The sequence below is a fragment of the Euleptes europaea genome, chromosome 3 (genome assembly GCF_029931775.1).
Source record: "Euleptes europaea isolate rEulEur1 chromosome 3, rEulEur1.hap1, whole genome shotgun sequence".
NCBI classification, from domain to species: domain Eukaryota; kingdom Metazoa; phylum Chordata; class Lepidosauria; order Squamata; family Sphaerodactylidae; genus Euleptes; species Euleptes europaea.
The window spans coordinates 117,355,565-117,371,521 of record NC_079314.1 but is presented as its reverse complement, the minus strand read 5'-3'; the positions used below and the strand labels follow the sequence as shown (position 1 = coordinate 117,371,521).

Genomic DNA, 15,957 nt, shown 5'->3' with positions numbered 1-15,957 from the left:
AAATGTGGGGGGTGGAGCCTGGGGACGGTGGAATTTGGGGAGGGGCCTCATCAGGGCATAATGTCATAGAGTTGACCCTCCGATGCATCCATTTGCTCCAAGGAAATTGATCTCTGTAGTCTGGAAATCAGCTGGGAAATCTCCAGGCCCCACTTGGAGTTTGGCAGCTAGACTACTTTCAGTGGGATGTTCTGTCTGACGTATGCTTTCCAGAGATAATATGTGTGTTGCACAGCTTCCCAGGGTATCAAGATATTAAAGATTGCTAGATTTAATTGAAGTTTTAGATTTCAACAAGATTCAAAGGTAGTTGTGTTACAATAGAAATAGTAACTTGTGGAAGAACAGGAAATATCAAAATCCCATTACACTTGATAATTATCAGGATGTAGTTATCTTTGTAAATGTATCATCGGAAAATCAGTCAGGTGAATTTTATTCTTATAAAACAGAGAAATTGTCTGAGCCTCAGAGTACCTAGGTAGCCATAAGGTATTAGAAAGCAGAGGGTTTGACTCCTAACAAGTAATAATAATTGAATGGCTCTTTTGAATTTGACAATTTGAAATGGGGTTTCACCCAAGCATGGTGTCTCGAGTTAGTGGCTATTGACAGAGAGATTAATCGCTTCCTGTGTCTTTCTTGAAAAAATGGAGTGCAACTATTCAATCCACAAGAAGGGTTTAGCAAAGGGAGCTCACGACGTTTTCCTTCCTTCCAGTGTCTCTCGAAGGAACACCGGATGAAGCTCCTGCAGCAACAAGAGGAAGTAGCTGGGCTTTCTAAGCAGCTGGACCACGTCATGAACGTTGCCAAGTGGGCTGTTTCTAGTGGTAGTAGCACAGCTTTGTTATACAGCAAACGGCTGGTAAATATCGGACACTGTTGCCCTTTTGTCTGGGATGGCCATAGTTATGGCAAGTGGGTTACTTTTTGAGACCTTGTCAGTACTACAAGAAAACAATGCAATTAGCAGGATGCCGAAAAGCAGGGCTGTAGAAAAGCTAATTTCTGAAACTGCTGATATCTGGGCCATTAGGAGTAGATCAAAAGCTACCAAAAGTTGTTGATACAACATTATAAGTAACAGTCATGTCTGCAAACGCACGCTTAAGTACACTTGCTCTTAAGCTTGGCAGTGGTTTCTCGAAAGAACATGGGCTTGCTGCCTCATAATGTGAGGTGTGTAGTCATGTCGGAGTCACTCATTCATGATATAATGTTCTGGAGCTTTCTTTACTAGGGATGTATGCTACCTGGGTCATATCCTGGTACAGATGTCCTTCCCCCACCCACCTGCGTTGACTCCCCATGCGCGAGGGAGAGCAAGCTGATCCTGCCTCTGTGCGATTGCCTGATCATCTGTAGCGTGTGACCATTCAGTGGAAGAGGCCACATTCCCTCCCGCCCCCCGATCAGGAAAGGGGAATACATTCAGATGACCAGGCAATCACACGGGGGTAGCTGGCGGGGTCAATGCACTTGTGCCTTCTCTCCCTTCCCATGAAGGGAGAACATACATGGGAGAAGGATGCTGTCTGTACTAGGCTTGTGTGTGTGTGGTGGTTGTTCACTCCTTATTCTTCAGTGCATTTTGGCAGTTCTTTTACTTACTACCTTTTTCTGCTAGCATACAAGTTTAAAAGTATTGTTACTGGGTCACGGGGGATGCTGTTGCCTCTTCGTATTTCAAACAGAATGGGCATTTTAAAAGTACATGATGTATTCTATCATAGGGATTCTGGCAGTAGGCAAGTGATACGTTTTAAAAAGGGTAATTTGGTGAGAAACTACCATATATACTCGCGTATAAGCCGAGTTTTTCAGCCCAAAAAAAGGGCTGAAAAAGCCGAACTCGGCTTATACGTGGGTCAATACGGTAGAGGAGGGAGGGGGGAACTTACCTCCGTCATCGCCACCGCGCCCGCGGGGCTTCCTCTGGCCAGCAGCCACCTTCCTGGGCCAGCAGGAGGCCCCTGCAGGCCGCGCCACCGCCGCGCCCGCGGGGCTTCCTCTGGCCGGCAGCGGCCTTCCTGGGCCAGCAGGAGGCCCCTGCAGGCCGGGCCGCCTCCGCCCCCGCGGGGCTTCCTCCGGCCAGCAGCGGCCTGGAGGGGCCTCCTGCAGGAGCAGGAAGGCTGCGCCGCCGCCGCCGATTCGCCGCCTCTCCCGGTGAGTAGGGGGTTCAGGGGCTCTTCCCCCTCCCCCCCTTGGATGGCACTGGGGTCGGGGTGGGGTGGGGTGGGTTGGGAGGGCCCGGGAGGCCGGCGGGAGGGTGACCTGGGGCAGGGGCGAGATCATCCCTGCGCTCTAAAATGGCGGCCGCCATTTTAGAGCGCAGCATTGCCGGTAAAGGGAATTTCTTATTGACCCTCGGCTTATACGCGGGTCAATAAGAAATTCCCTTTTCTGGCCTCAAATTTGGGGGGATCGGCTTATACTCGGGTTGGCTTATACCCGAGTATATACGGTAATTTTTTTCTTAGTAAAAAAAAATCAAGATACCTTGATGGGAAACATTAGGTTCTTTGTTTATAGATTTTTCCAACTCTATTGGCCTGTGGAAAAATACTGAAATTTCAGCATTAATGCAGTATTCTTCACTTTCTTCTAGATTACATATCGGCTACAATGCCTTCTTAGAGCAAGGTGTGATGGCTTACCAGTGACTAATACCATCATTCAGTTTCACTGTGATCCTAGCTTCTGGGCCCAGAATATTTTCAACTTAGGTATGACAAACTTCCTATTTCCTGCTTTGTTACTGGTGAAATTTGATGTTACCACATCTGTCATCTGAATAGTCTGTCGTTGATTTCTTTTAAGTGTCCTGGGAATGCTTGGAGAACTCTGACAAGCATTAGCTCCTTGTTTGTGGTGTTGATATCCTCCTTAGAATAATGGTGCCTGCTTTCAGTTTTTGTGTTATCCTCCTTACCAGTAGTGTTGATTTGTTCTTAGAAGGCCCACTGGTCAAGGTGATTTCTTACACTGCAGTATAATTTATGTGTAGGAAATGGTGTGTTCATTGTACGTACACAGAATGCACAAATTGCCGTGTACCCCTGAGGCAAGATGTCCCAATTGGTTGCAGTTTCCTAGAGCGGGTTCAAATGATTACGTGCATACAGAGTACACACACCTTGTATGGAAGTGGTGGCGTGTAGGAAATATGCCATCTGAAAGCAACTAAGAGTAGCAGAATAAGAGAATGTTTTTCAGATACAATGTATTTTTTAATGTCTGTTCAGTCCCTGACTATTAGCAATGCTGGTCTCAGCAACTGTATAGAGGCATATTTAGACAACCCAGCTTTATAGCAGCAAATAAGTTTTTGGACTTGAAATCTGGCAATTATATCAACGCCAGTTTGTCAAAGAGCATTGCCTAATGGCAAAGAGAGAGAGATAAATAGTGTAAACCTTAACTTGTAAATAATGAAGAAATTATTTTTATCCAGGTTCTCTGGTAATTGAAGATAATGAAACCCCACCACACGTGCCTAAAAGCCCTGTGATGGAATCAAACACACAGCCACAAAGTGGCTTCAAACCTTCAAATCAACTGTCCAAGTTCCCAACACAGATCAGTTTAGCTCAACTGAGACTTCAGCACATGCAGCAGCAGGCCTTGGCTCAGAGGCAGCAGCAGGCTCAACGGAGGCCAGGTCCTGTGGGTCTCCCAAACCCTAGAGTTGCAGGGCCCTTGCACCAGGCTCCTCCACCACCACCTCAGGTAAATTAGGGCGAGACCACAGAGGACACCTGTGCTTGGTTTAGAGGGAAAGCTGAAGCCAGCTGAGTGGTGCGTCGAGGCATTATCTGAATCGTGCTTTTAGCAGAATTGTGCAGAGACCGTATTATATAATCGCCAGCGTTTAAAGCTCAGTGCCCTCTTTAGAATTCCTTGATGCTCATAGATTCTGTAAGGATATCTTTTGTCCATACTGTTGTGTAGCAGATTATGAAACTGTGTTATTGGGCTACATTGCGATATGTTAAGGGCGAGACACACAGTTCTGTAAATGAGGATTCAATGACAATCTTGTAAAATATTTAACAACTAGCTGATCAGATTGTTTTATCTTTCCAGCAGCCCCATCCACATTTGGTTAACTTTCAGAATCACAATCCTAAATCAAATGGCTCAGTTCCTCTTGGCCAGCCAGCACGAGTTCCTCCAAACCAGGGTACACCGCATCCAGCTGTAAGGTCCAGTCCACTACAGATGGCGTTCTTGGCACAACAAGCTATTAAGCAGGTAGGCTGTTCATATAATTTGCACGCCCTTCTCCATAACTATGCGAGCTTGGACTCTTAATTGTTGAAGAAGGATTGGTGGTGAAAAGTGTCGTCAAGTTTCAGCTGACATGGTGACCCCCATAGGGTTTTTAAGGTAAAAGATATTCAGAGGCGGTTTGCCATTGTCTGCCTTTGGAAGAGGGGTTTCTAGAGAGGATGATAAAATTAGGAATACTGTTTATCATTTTAAGTTTATCGTTTATAGTGTTTATTTTAAGAAAGTGGAGAAAAGATCTTTTGACCAAATTAACAAGTGTCAAACGTCAGCCATTTCTGTCTCTGAAGCCAAAAAGCCATATGTCTCTGAAGCCAAAAAGGAAGAAAACTGAACCCAAAACAACAGACTGAGTAACCAAAGGCTTGAGATTTTTAAAATTGGTTAGGAAATGAACAGTTTTAATAAAATCTCAGTATGTCTGAGAAGTAATAACCTCCTTGAGTAGACAACATTGTGAATTAATAAGTCAGACTGAAACTTGACCAAATGCATTTCAGCAAAAATGCCTTCCTTCATGGCCATTCCATCCCATCAATCAGTTTACATACAAGAAAGACCTATGTAATTTTTGTATGTATGTAATTACATACAAGAAAGACATGTAATTTTTCTCAGTGAACAAGAATATTTGTTAAAATATTGTCTCCACAATGCCGAATCTTCTAATTGATGCATCCCATTAATATCATAAAACCCATCAATATGTAGCTCATTCTTTTTATATAGGTATAATATACGTATGTGTATGTATGCATATCAGACTTCTAGCAAGAAATGGTTTCTGGTTAACATGTTTGCTGTACTTTTGTAGTGGCAAATCCACAGTGGACAACTTTCGGCTGCTCCCTCAAATGCCAGCAGTACTTCATCAACCACGTCCAGTTCTGCTAGCACTGTGGGATATGATGAAAAGACACTTGCTACCCCCATGATAGATCTGACCTCATCAACGAGTGATTCCTGTACTCTACCTTCTCTTCCTGATGTAAGATTTATATTTTGCCTTCTTAGAAGATGCATTAGCTTTGGTGAATAGGTATATCTGGAACCTGACAGCTTGGTTGCAAAACAGGCCAGTCCAGAAAGTATATAATTTTCTTAATTGGTCATGTTCTATCAGTTACTTCTGGGGAGGTTTTAGGGCTTATGTTAGTGTTAGCCAGCATGGTGTAGTGGTTAAGAGCGGTGGATTCTAATCTGGTGAACCAGGTTGGTTTCTCACTCCTCGGTGAAGCCAGCTGGGTGACCTTGGGCCAGTCACAGCTGTTTCAGAACTCTCTCAGTCCCACCTACCTCCCAACGGAAGACGATTGTAAGCTGTTTTGAGACTCCTTAATGGTGGAGAAAAGCGGGGTATAAAAACAAACTTCTTTTATTATAACAACCAGTTGATCCTTATTTTCTCCTTTTGGGGAAAGAAAAGTGCCTATTTTTTATGGCTGTTTTCTAGCCTTGCAGCATATTCTGACATGATAGAATTCTTTGGGCAATGTACTAACTTGTACATTCCAGAAGAGCCTCTCCAAAGGTGCTCTTTCCGTGTTCCACAAAATTTATTCTTGCCTAGTGTTATGCAAAGATGTGTCTCTCTGGTCCTAGACCCATGTTGGTGAACCTATGGCACGCTTGCCAACTCTGGCACGCGTAGCCCTCTCTGCTGACACGCACGGCTCAGCTGGGTGGTGGGGGCTTTGAATGGTTCAAAGCCCCCGCCCCTTTCCCTGCACTCCCCGCCGGCCCTGCCCCCACCCCCTTCCCTGCACTTCCCTGCTTTGAACCGGCTTGGCTTCTCTTTCTCCCCGCCTCCTTCTCCTCTTCTGCCGCTGCCTGCGCCCCCCTTCGGCTCGTCTCCTCCTCCTCTCGCCGGGCCCGGCGGCTCTTCCCCCCCGGCCCCCAACTTTCCGCAGCCGGCCGCTCGGCTCGCGCCCCTCCCCGCCTCCCCAACCCGGCCATCCCCCCCTCCAGCCACCGGCAGCAGCCCTGATGATCTGGGCGGCTCAGGCTGCGCTGCCGCCGCTCCGCCCAGATTCTGCCCCATTCTCTCCCCCCTCCTTCCCGAGCCGGGACTCGCTGCTCGGGCTTGTAGCACCAGCCGGCCGGCCATGTATGAGCAGGGCGGCTAGCTGCGCGTCAGTCCCCGGCGCAGGCCCCGAGCTGCCGGCTTGGCTTCTCTTTCTCTCTCCCCCCACTCTCCAACCAACCATCCTCCTCCCCCTCCCCCCCTCCCTCGCCAGCCTCAGCTCTCCGAGCTGCGCACGGCTCTTGCTCGTCTGAATGGGTTACAGACCCATGCGCAGCAAGACAGGAAGATCAAGCCCCCCCCCCCCCCGTTGCAAATATTTTGGAATGACTGACTGGGGGGAAAGAGGAGAGGTCCCAACAGCGGCATGTGGGGGGTGGAATACTCTTTCTACTCGCCCCCCTTTGCAACAAAGGGGAACCTCCCTATCGTGGCAATGTGATTTCCATCTACGGAGGTGGGTTAAATTAGGGTTGCCAACCACCAGGTACTAGCTGGAGATCTCCTGCTACTATTACAGGTGATCTCCAGCCCATAGAGATCAGTTCACCTGGAGAAAATGGCCACTTGGGCCATTGGACTCTATGGCATTGAAGTCCCTCCACTCCCCAAAGCCTTCCCTCCTCAGGCTCCACCCCAAAAACCTCCCGCCAGTAGTGAAGAGGGACCTGGCAACCCTAGGTTAAATCCATATCTTTCTCCCTCTTCCCCCCACCCGAACCATCCTCCTCCTTCCCCCTCCCTCGCCAGCCTTGGCTCTCGGCTTGTCTGAATGGGTTACAGACCTGTGTGTTACAGACCAGCAGACAGCGTAGAGTGGTTCAAAGCCCCCGCCCCCTTCACTCCCTGCTGCCCTGGGCGGGGGCTGTGCAGGGAAGGGGGCGGGGGCTTTGAACCGCTCGGTTCAAAGCCCCTGCCGCCAAGCTGTGCCCTGTTGGTACTTTGCAATAAATAAGTGGGTTTTGGGTTGCAGTTTGGGCACTCGGTCTCTAAAAGGTTTGCCATCACTATCCTAGACCAAAGTAACAGTAACATTAATTGTGACAAGTAGATACGTTATTGTTTAGCTGGCACTGCATTTTAAACATGTACGATATGCATGACTAGTGAATAAGCATGCATACTGCTAGGATGATATCGATGGTATGCTAATTAATTTGTTAATGCAGTAAACCGCATTAGCAAATTGCATTCAGTAGTGTACTTTTGTGGTCCTAGAGTGAATGGATTTCTTGAAAGCCGACCTGTGTCTGAGCTAATTTGATTAATTTTAAGGGAGGGCATAAATCTACCTACCTGAAATGTTTCCGTCCTTTTTAAAGATTGATTGTTTGGGAACTATTTCGCTGGATGGCATTGCCAGGAGAAATGGCATTTTGGAGCACAGCCAATCCAAACCTCCTTCACACAAAACCGTCCTGTCCCCAAATTCAAAAGTACCACTTCCAGGCCTTCCAGGTAAGGCTTCCTGTGAAGCTTCAGGGAGAAGTTGCTAGGCCCAGAGCCTAAGAAAGTCTGTGGTGCAGGGGTGTGATGGGTCTGTCCTGGTTGAGTTCAGTGCTTTTATTGGTTAGCTGGCTTTGAGTGACTTGAAGCTCTCTTTTTTTCTGTTCCATTGAAGACCCTTTGGAAATAAAATCCAACCACTACAAACGCAAGTGGATGCCAGGAAACACATCAGCGAGCACTATTGTTTTAGGTGTGCAACTTGATTTCCAGTCCCCTAATTTGTAATATGAATTTGGACAAGCAAGAGAGCACTTCTCACTTCTATCCAGAGTGGTCCCTCATGGACCTTCCCTCTGTCTTCTGTAGGGCAGGAGGACTGCCACACACAGAGAATCTTTAATTTCCCTTGATTTGCCTTTCAAGGGGTTGCTTTGACAGTTAATACAATTGCTTCTTACTCTGTCCTTTGGACACCCAGGAAATTGTGTGGGTTAGAGGAGGAGACAGTGTCAAAACAGTCATTGATATTTTGTGAACAAGGTGGTGGAGCATCAGAGCAAAGGTAGTTAGCTGTTCAGGGTCATCTCCACAACACTTAGGGGGCCGGAAATCTGCTTGGATGTTAGCCCCAGATTGCATTATCCAGGTCTACTCATATGATTTGATATGATTTGCCCATTTCTAAAATATTTTCCCCTTAAGAACTAAACCAGCATTAAAAGACTTTCAGAGCCAAACCACACGTCATGGGCGGGCACAGGACAACCTTTGGCCACCAATGCCATTTTAGAGGAGAATTTAGCATCTAAATGCTGCAAGGCCCAGATCCAGATTGAGCATTCATTGCAGCGGCCCAATGCCTTCTTGTCCCCCCCCCCCAATGCCTTTTAAAGCACCAAAACAGCTCCCTGGGTTGGGGGGACAAGATTGTCTGGTGCCACCACACTCTGTGCCCAATCTGCTCCTCGAAAATGGCGCTGGTGGCCACAGGTTGTCTTGTGTGTTTCTGTAACGTGTTTTTTGGCTCTCAGCCAAACACAGAAACATAAAATCAAGGCTTGTACCTTAGAGAGCTTAGACGCTGAGAAGTTGCAGCTGTTCCATTGCCACAAATTGCTGCTGTGGCCCCTGTTCTGTCCTGTGTACCTGCAGAGGAATATCAGTCTGGTGTTGCTCTTTATGAGTTTGTAAGCCAGAGGCCAAGCCTCACATCTTAAGCAAGCACTGGCTTTTAAAGCCAGTGTGGTGTAGTGGTTAAGAGTGGTGGATCCTAAGCTGGTTTGCTTTCCCACTCTTCCACATGAGTGGCGGACTCTAATCTGACCAACCGGGTGAAGTCTGCTGGGTGACCTTGGGCTAGTCCAGGTTCTCACAGAACTTTCAGCCCCACCTACCTTACAAGGTGCCTGTTGTGGGGAGGGGAAGGTGATTGTAAAACACTTTGAGACTCCTTAAAGGCGACGTATAAACACCAACTCTTCCTATTCTATTTGGAAAGTGAGGGGCAGAGCCTCGGTTTTATCTCATCTCATGTGACTTCCTTCCCCATTCTCCCACTATTAAGATGAAATAAAAACAGTGTTACGAGGGCCGGATATAACATAAATGTCACTTGGTTGGGCTGGGCCATACCTTGCTAGCCCAGAGCGGGATGTGGGGAGGTTGCCTCAGCTGGCTCACAGGCTGGATAAGAGCTCTCAAGAAGCGAGATCCGGGTCTTATGTTTGACATCCCTGTGTTAGACGCTTTAAAGTATAACAGAAAGTATATTGCAAGACTAGTTTCTAATTTCTTTTTCATTGATCACTTAGGGACAGTTATTTCTGGCACCCATCCTCCAGATCGTTCACCCAGTGCTGGAAGCAGAAGCAGGTAAGTGGACCATGTAGGAAAGGTACTCCAGAAATAACATATTATCCCGTGAATGAGTTTTCCATACACGATATGGAGCTCTGACTTTAATTTTAAGGAAGAAGAAAAAAACTGGGATGCTGTAAAAATCATCAGCAGTTAAAACAGACCACTTCATGCTGCTTTTGTTTAGTCTGACTGAAATGTTATCGATAGATTAATCCTCATGTGCTTTCCACATGGAACTGCATTTTTCTTGAGTTCTTAATACACAGTGACTCTGTGCAATTGCATCTGTACACTATCAGCACAATAAACTGAGTGCATGGTGCTGAAGCCTTGACCTGGGTAACCCAGGCTATCCTCATCTCATCAAATCATATAAGCTAAGCAGGGTCAACCTTGGCAAGTATTTAGATGGGAGACCAAGGTCGTGATGCAAAGGCAGACAATGGCAAATCACTGGAAGTTAGAAAAACTGTAGGATAAAGGACTGAATTCTCAATCACTGGAGGAAGGTATCCTTGCATGGGCTGCTCCTCCTTGTCGCTCTGTGGCAGGGCATATGTAAAAAATTTTGCGAAGACTTCCACTAGCCTGAAGAAGCAGCCCCGGTCTCGCAGTTCATGCCCTGCTCCATGGACAGATGAGCTTTAACAGCTCTCTTGCTTTGTTTGGGGAAAAGCAGGAGATAATACCGAAAGGACCTGAAGAAACCAGCAGCAAGCCTTCGCCACCTCCCACTCATTGGCAGTGGTGAAAGGGACAAGGAAGAAGAACCAGTCTCAGGTGGAAATCTCTCCACAGCAGCAACTGGTGCCGAGCCACCCCATGACAACACTGTGGGCAGTTAGTGCTTCTTCAGCTGCCACCCTCCTCTCCCCTGCTGAAGCACTGCCAGGGATGGGGAGCAGACAGCAGGCCCTCTCCTGCTCTAAAGCACTGGTGGCCGACAGGCCTGCTGGCAGAGCCACCTGCAGCTCATGGAAGTTGGGGCTTGTCACCTTGTTGACTGCACAAGGCCAGGAGGTTCTGGCAAGTGCCAGTGTCAAGAAGATGATCCCCTTGGATCACCTCTCCAAGAACAGCTTCTCCATTGTCCCTTACCAGGGAAAGAAGCTCTTTGGGGCGCAGCACTGGATGAAGTCTTGGTGGAGACCAAGGAAAAGAACAAAGCAATGTCTTCTTTTTCCCAAAAAGGTGACAACAGATCCAGTGGGTCAGGCCAAAGTTTTTTTCATGTCTCCAGGGGATCCCATCCAGCATAGAGATTCCAGATTCCACAACTAGCCCTGGAGCAGATCCCAGTTCATCTCCAAGCCCACCTCTACATGTCAAGGCCCCTTGGCCAACAAGACCAGAGAGAAGCCCTTCGGTTCTTGACGCCACAGTAAGCGGTGAAGTCCAAGCTTTTGCCCCCACTTGGCTCCATTCCACCCAGGACAAGTGGGTGTGCCAGGCTATCAGTCGGGGGGCCGGGGGATATCTGGGGTTTCTCTGTCCTGTATTCAACTTTACGGTATCTCCAGGGAGAAGTCAGTCTTCGTGTATGATTTCTACAGTAGAGGTGAATCAGTCTTCCTCAGAAGCTTGGTAAGACATGAACGGCTGGGGGGGATTTACCAGGGTAACGGAAGCCTTTGCGAAAAATGTGCATATGCCCTGCCCACGAAGCATGACCCATACAAGGATACCTTCCGATCCGCTGATAAGAAGAAACCCTCATGTTTCCAGTGTTTCATTCTAATAAATGTCACGCTCATATCTGAAAATTGTCTGTACTTGAGAAGATCAAGGTCGTGTTGAAAGCATCATTATTGTTCTTTTTGTCTTTTTCTCCACTTCATCTTTCTTGTATAGCTCTGGCTCCTCTAACAGACCATCAGGTGCTGATTCTACCCAGAAAGTCCCAGTAGTCATGTTGGGGCCCATCAGAATAAAGCAAGAGTCTGGTATGCCAAGTGGGAACTATGATTTCCCAGTTGTAACAGTGAAGCAAGACACAGATGAAGGATCCCGGAATCAAAACGTAGGAGGGTAATTTTAATTTACTGGGAAACTAGCTAAATTGCTAACATTCTGCTTCAAAGCTAAATTATTTATATAGATCTCAGAACAATTATATAGGACTTGTCCTATTTATTCATTCAGTTTGTTCATTTAGAAGAAACATCTATTCTTCTTCACTCAAGATCTAACTTTTATATTCTAGGCAATTTCTAAAGTTATATGTCAAATTAAGTAAACCAGTTGATTCCATTGGGTATATTTTAACTCCTCTTAGTGTAAAGATGTACTGGTTTTTTTAAAAATGCATGTAGCTAAAAAAAGTAGGGTAACATTTTTCTCAAACTATGCTCTGGCTTTCCCTCTTCCCTGCAGACCAGTTTTTCTAGAAACTTAGCTACCTCACCGCTGTTGAATCACAATCATAATCACCCCTCTGAAGAAACAGTCTCGGGGACTGTAGCACCAGACAGTACAGGCAACCACCCTTCCAGTGGCAGGGGAACGTGGACAGGGACTTCTCATATTGGAGATGGTAGAAAAGATGATGACCCTAATGAGGACTGGTGTGCGGTGTGTCAGAATGGAGGAGAGCTATTGTGTTGTGACAGATGTCCTAAAGTGTTCCACCTTTCTTGCCATGTCCCTACACTCAGGAATTTTCCAAGGTACAAAGCACAAGAAACTGTGGGGTGAGCTCAGACATCTCATTCTTTGGGTGTCTTCTTTTAAAACCCTTCATAGATTAAAAAAAAGAGCAAGAGTCCAGTAGCACCTTAAAGTCTAACAAAAATTTTGGCAGAGTATGAGCGTTCATGAGTCACAGCTCACTTCTTCAGGTCTGCAGAAGTGAGCTGTGAAGGAGTGGTTTCTGAAGAAGTAAACTGTGGCTCACCAAAGCTCATACCCTGCCAGAAATTTTGTTAGTGTTTAAGGTGCTACTGGTCTCTTTTCTACTGCTGCAGACCGACTAACATGACTACTTATCATAACATATCTTCATAGATTAAAGTATTTTCTTTTGTGAAATAGGCACCAACCAGACAGTAACATAGGTGACCAGCCATCCAATGGCAGAGGGAACATGGGTCAGATGGATAGGAACACAGATAGGAGCTTTCAGGACTCAGGGACATATACTGAGGCTTGTCTGTCTTCTGTCCATTCACTTAGCGGAGAGTGGATTTGCTCCTTCTGCCGTGATTTGTACAACCCACAAATAGAATATGATTGTGATGGCCCAAGGAATATGTCGGAAGAAAAAAGAAGACTGGAAGGCAGGATGGGGCTGTCTCCTACAGATCGGAGGGTGAGAACACCAAGTCAGTTGCATTATGTTCGTTGTGTGAATGTTTTTTGGAAACAAAGTCAGGAACAACAAACAATGATATCTCAGTTGTGCGTTTTAAAAAAAAAATAGACATCAAGAATGTGAGAATGTGCCCAAAAGACATCTTGCCGCTATGCGTTTGCTCTGCCTGTGTACATCCTTTTGCAGTATTATTGAACGCACATTACAATTTCATGATCGCAAAAATGTAATTATATATCACATTTTGATTCTAATTTTGTGATCATCGTTTTGGTTAAATTTTAAATGTTGGTTTTATGTTTTTATGTCTTTTATTAATATTGTGAGCTGCCGTGAGCTCCATAGGAAGAAAAGCTGCTAATAAATTTTTTTAAAAAATAAATACTTGACTAATTGTATAGGGTACTTTGGTCACCCTTTGATAAACAATGACATGATTTAAAATGAACTCTGTCACATAACTCTTGAGTTAAAGTTGTACCATACTCTGGCCACCCATTTCAGCACTTTTCTTCTCAGTTTCATTTCAATGAAACAGCTTGCATGATGAGCTATTATTGTGTTTTAAGTGTGGACTATATAGATGTGCTGCAAACATTTTCTTCATAGTTTTAGGAAATGCACTCCTTAACCATTGGAACATCTTCCTGTTTAAGACGCATATAGTCTATTCTGAGTCCATTTTCTCGATATTTATTGAAAATGTGTTGATATCAAATATTTTCCGTTGGGGGAAGAGGGAGAAGAACCACAAAATGTGGACATTTCAGAAGGTGTGCTGCTTATCACACACACACCGAGCAATTTTAGCTCTTCATATTGGCGTTCTGAGTAACTGATCTCTTCTGTTGTACAGAAGTGTGAAAGATTGCTGCTGTACCTTTACTGCCATGAAACGAGCCTTGCTTTTCAAGAGCCTGTCCCCCCTACGGTATGGTTGTCACTTTATTATTTGCCATTTGAGTTTTTTCAGATAAATTGGCACCCATCATTAGTCAAAACAGCTGTTATCAGTGCCACAAATAATTTCAAGAAGCTTAGAGTAAAGGTTTATGAACTGTAAACTATACCACTGGATATAGTTCATACTATCTGTTGTTGGAAGTAGGTTCCTACTATGTAATTTTTGCATCGTTTAATGTTTCCTGTTAATATTTATGCTTTGCTTCACCATTGTTACTTATGTAGAAAAGAGCAAGAGTCCAGTAGCACCTTAAAGACTAACAAAAATATTTTCTGGCAGGGTATGAGCATTGTTACTTATGCTTTGCTTCACCATTGTTTCAGGGCTGGGTGGTGTTGTTTTTTACAGTCATTTGTTGAGGCAATAATTCCCTGAACTGGATATGTGTTTTTCCAAAGTCATTCATTGAGGTAGACACTCAGAACTGAATTACTATCTTTATATCTTTACTGAATGTCACTCAGGTAGATTCTAGAGGGACGATCTACTCTGCATTTTGTTACCTTGAATGGCTTTGTGCTAGAGAATCAGTGCACAAATAAAATAATAATAAAAAGGCACATTCAGTAAGTCATTTTTTCAGTAAATTGACACTAATGTTAATGATCAACTCAAGAATTATAGGACGTCTGGTATGCTTCCAAAGACTTGTTCACTACTGTACATTAAAAAAAGTGATAAAGGATACCTGTAACTTGAACCTACTGACCACACTTGAACTCGAATTTCAGCCCGCTGGAAACAAAGAGCCATTTATAAACTTACTTGGTTTCCTTTTCTAACAGCAAGATTTAAAAATCATCCTAATTGTATGGATCGTGATGCAAGATCTTAATTACAAAGAACTTTACAAATGTGAAATTATGTCCCTTCTCTACATAATTACTGAGGAAACATCTGAAACCTTGTTTTTAACGTTTGAAAGATGTTGAGCCAGGCAACATCCGCATCCTACAAAAAGATTAACTATAACAAACTACATCCATATAGTGGCACAATTAGAAAACCGTTGTGACACAAGCAATGATTGCCAACCATAGGCAATTTCTCTTCCTTTTTGAATTCCTTTTGGATTATCTTATTTAACTGTATAGTAGGGGAAGATACAATGCAGCATTTCCACAGGCTCAAGGACTTCCATACGGGGGACTGTGACTTTTGCAGTTCCCCCTTACCCCGCCTGCAGCAGCCTGAAATCCTGCTCCCGGGGGTGGGGGGACCCCTCTCCCTCCAGAACGTGAATAGTAGCGAGTTTTTATACAAGCATTGTTATATAATCATGCTTGTGTTCCATTAAATCTATTATTTGCTATACTTTAGAGTCGGTTGCACTTCTATAAGCATTTTGTTTGCCTCTCAGTTTTCCCTCCCTTATTTTTTTTAAATAGCATCACAGCTATGAATGAAATCTTTCCATTTTACTGTTAGATTCCACCTGTTGTTGTTTTTTCGGTTTCTAACCCGCCCTCCCCGGCCAGGCTCAGGGCGGGTAATATCATCTATACTATACATCAAATAACATTAAAATCAATGAACATTTAACAGTAAAATCCTATAGTTTAAAATCATTATAATCCAGAGATGGTGCCCAATTTCCATTATGTAGACTGAGACAAACAGATCGGTGGAACCAAGATGGCGGACGGAGCAGCAGCAAAGCTCTGAGTCTCTCCCACCACTATGCTTTTATCTTTTTAAATTTATTCTAATTTCTTTGGTAAAGCTGCGGGAGCAACTTTTGGCTGTTTTGAACTGCGGAAGTTCAAAGACTAAAGTTTGGAAAGTTTGGAAATTAAAGAACTGAGCTTGCAGCAATAAACTCTGCTAATGGGGAATAAGAAACGGAGACGCTCGGCATTAGAAGAGCAGATGTCCTTCAAAGAAGGTAATCAACTTAAAATAGATAACTTTTTGCAAGCTGGAGAAATAGAGCCGGTTGGAGACCCAGTGTTGTTATCTAACAGATTCCTAGCTTTGGAAACTGAAGGAGAGGAAAGCTCCCTTCCTACGCCTAGTAAAGAATTAGGGAGGAATTCCCCCCCACTTAATGAGCTTCAA

At 44.9% G+C, this 15,957-nt stretch overlaps 1 protein-coding gene across 1 annotated transcript in view; it reads left to right on the top strand.

Annotated features, from left to right (window-relative positions):
* Positions 1 to 15,957, top strand: part of LOC130474928 (transcription intermediary factor 1-alpha-like) — a 36,502-nt gene that overhangs the window by 13,947 nt on the left and 6,598 nt on the right. The window contains exons 7-17 of the mRNA XM_056846620.1: positions 722 to 868; positions 2,612 to 2,729; positions 3,458 to 3,732; positions 4,090 to 4,257; positions 5,108 to 5,281; positions 7,639 to 7,774; positions 9,577 to 9,637; positions 11,477 to 11,645; positions 11,999 to 12,291; positions 12,797 to 12,932; positions 13,792 to 13,866. Of these exons, the coding sequence (XP_056702598.1) occupies positions 722 to 868; positions 2,612 to 2,729; positions 3,458 to 3,732; positions 4,090 to 4,257; positions 5,108 to 5,281; positions 7,639 to 7,774; positions 9,577 to 9,637; positions 11,477 to 11,645; positions 11,999 to 12,291; positions 12,797 to 12,932; positions 13,792 to 13,866 (1,752 nt within the window). The remainder of the gene's footprint in view (positions 1 to 721; positions 869 to 2,611; positions 2,730 to 3,457; positions 3,733 to 4,089; positions 4,258 to 5,107; positions 5,282 to 7,638; positions 7,775 to 9,576; positions 9,638 to 11,476; positions 11,646 to 11,998; positions 12,292 to 12,796; positions 12,933 to 13,791; positions 13,867 to 15,957) is intronic.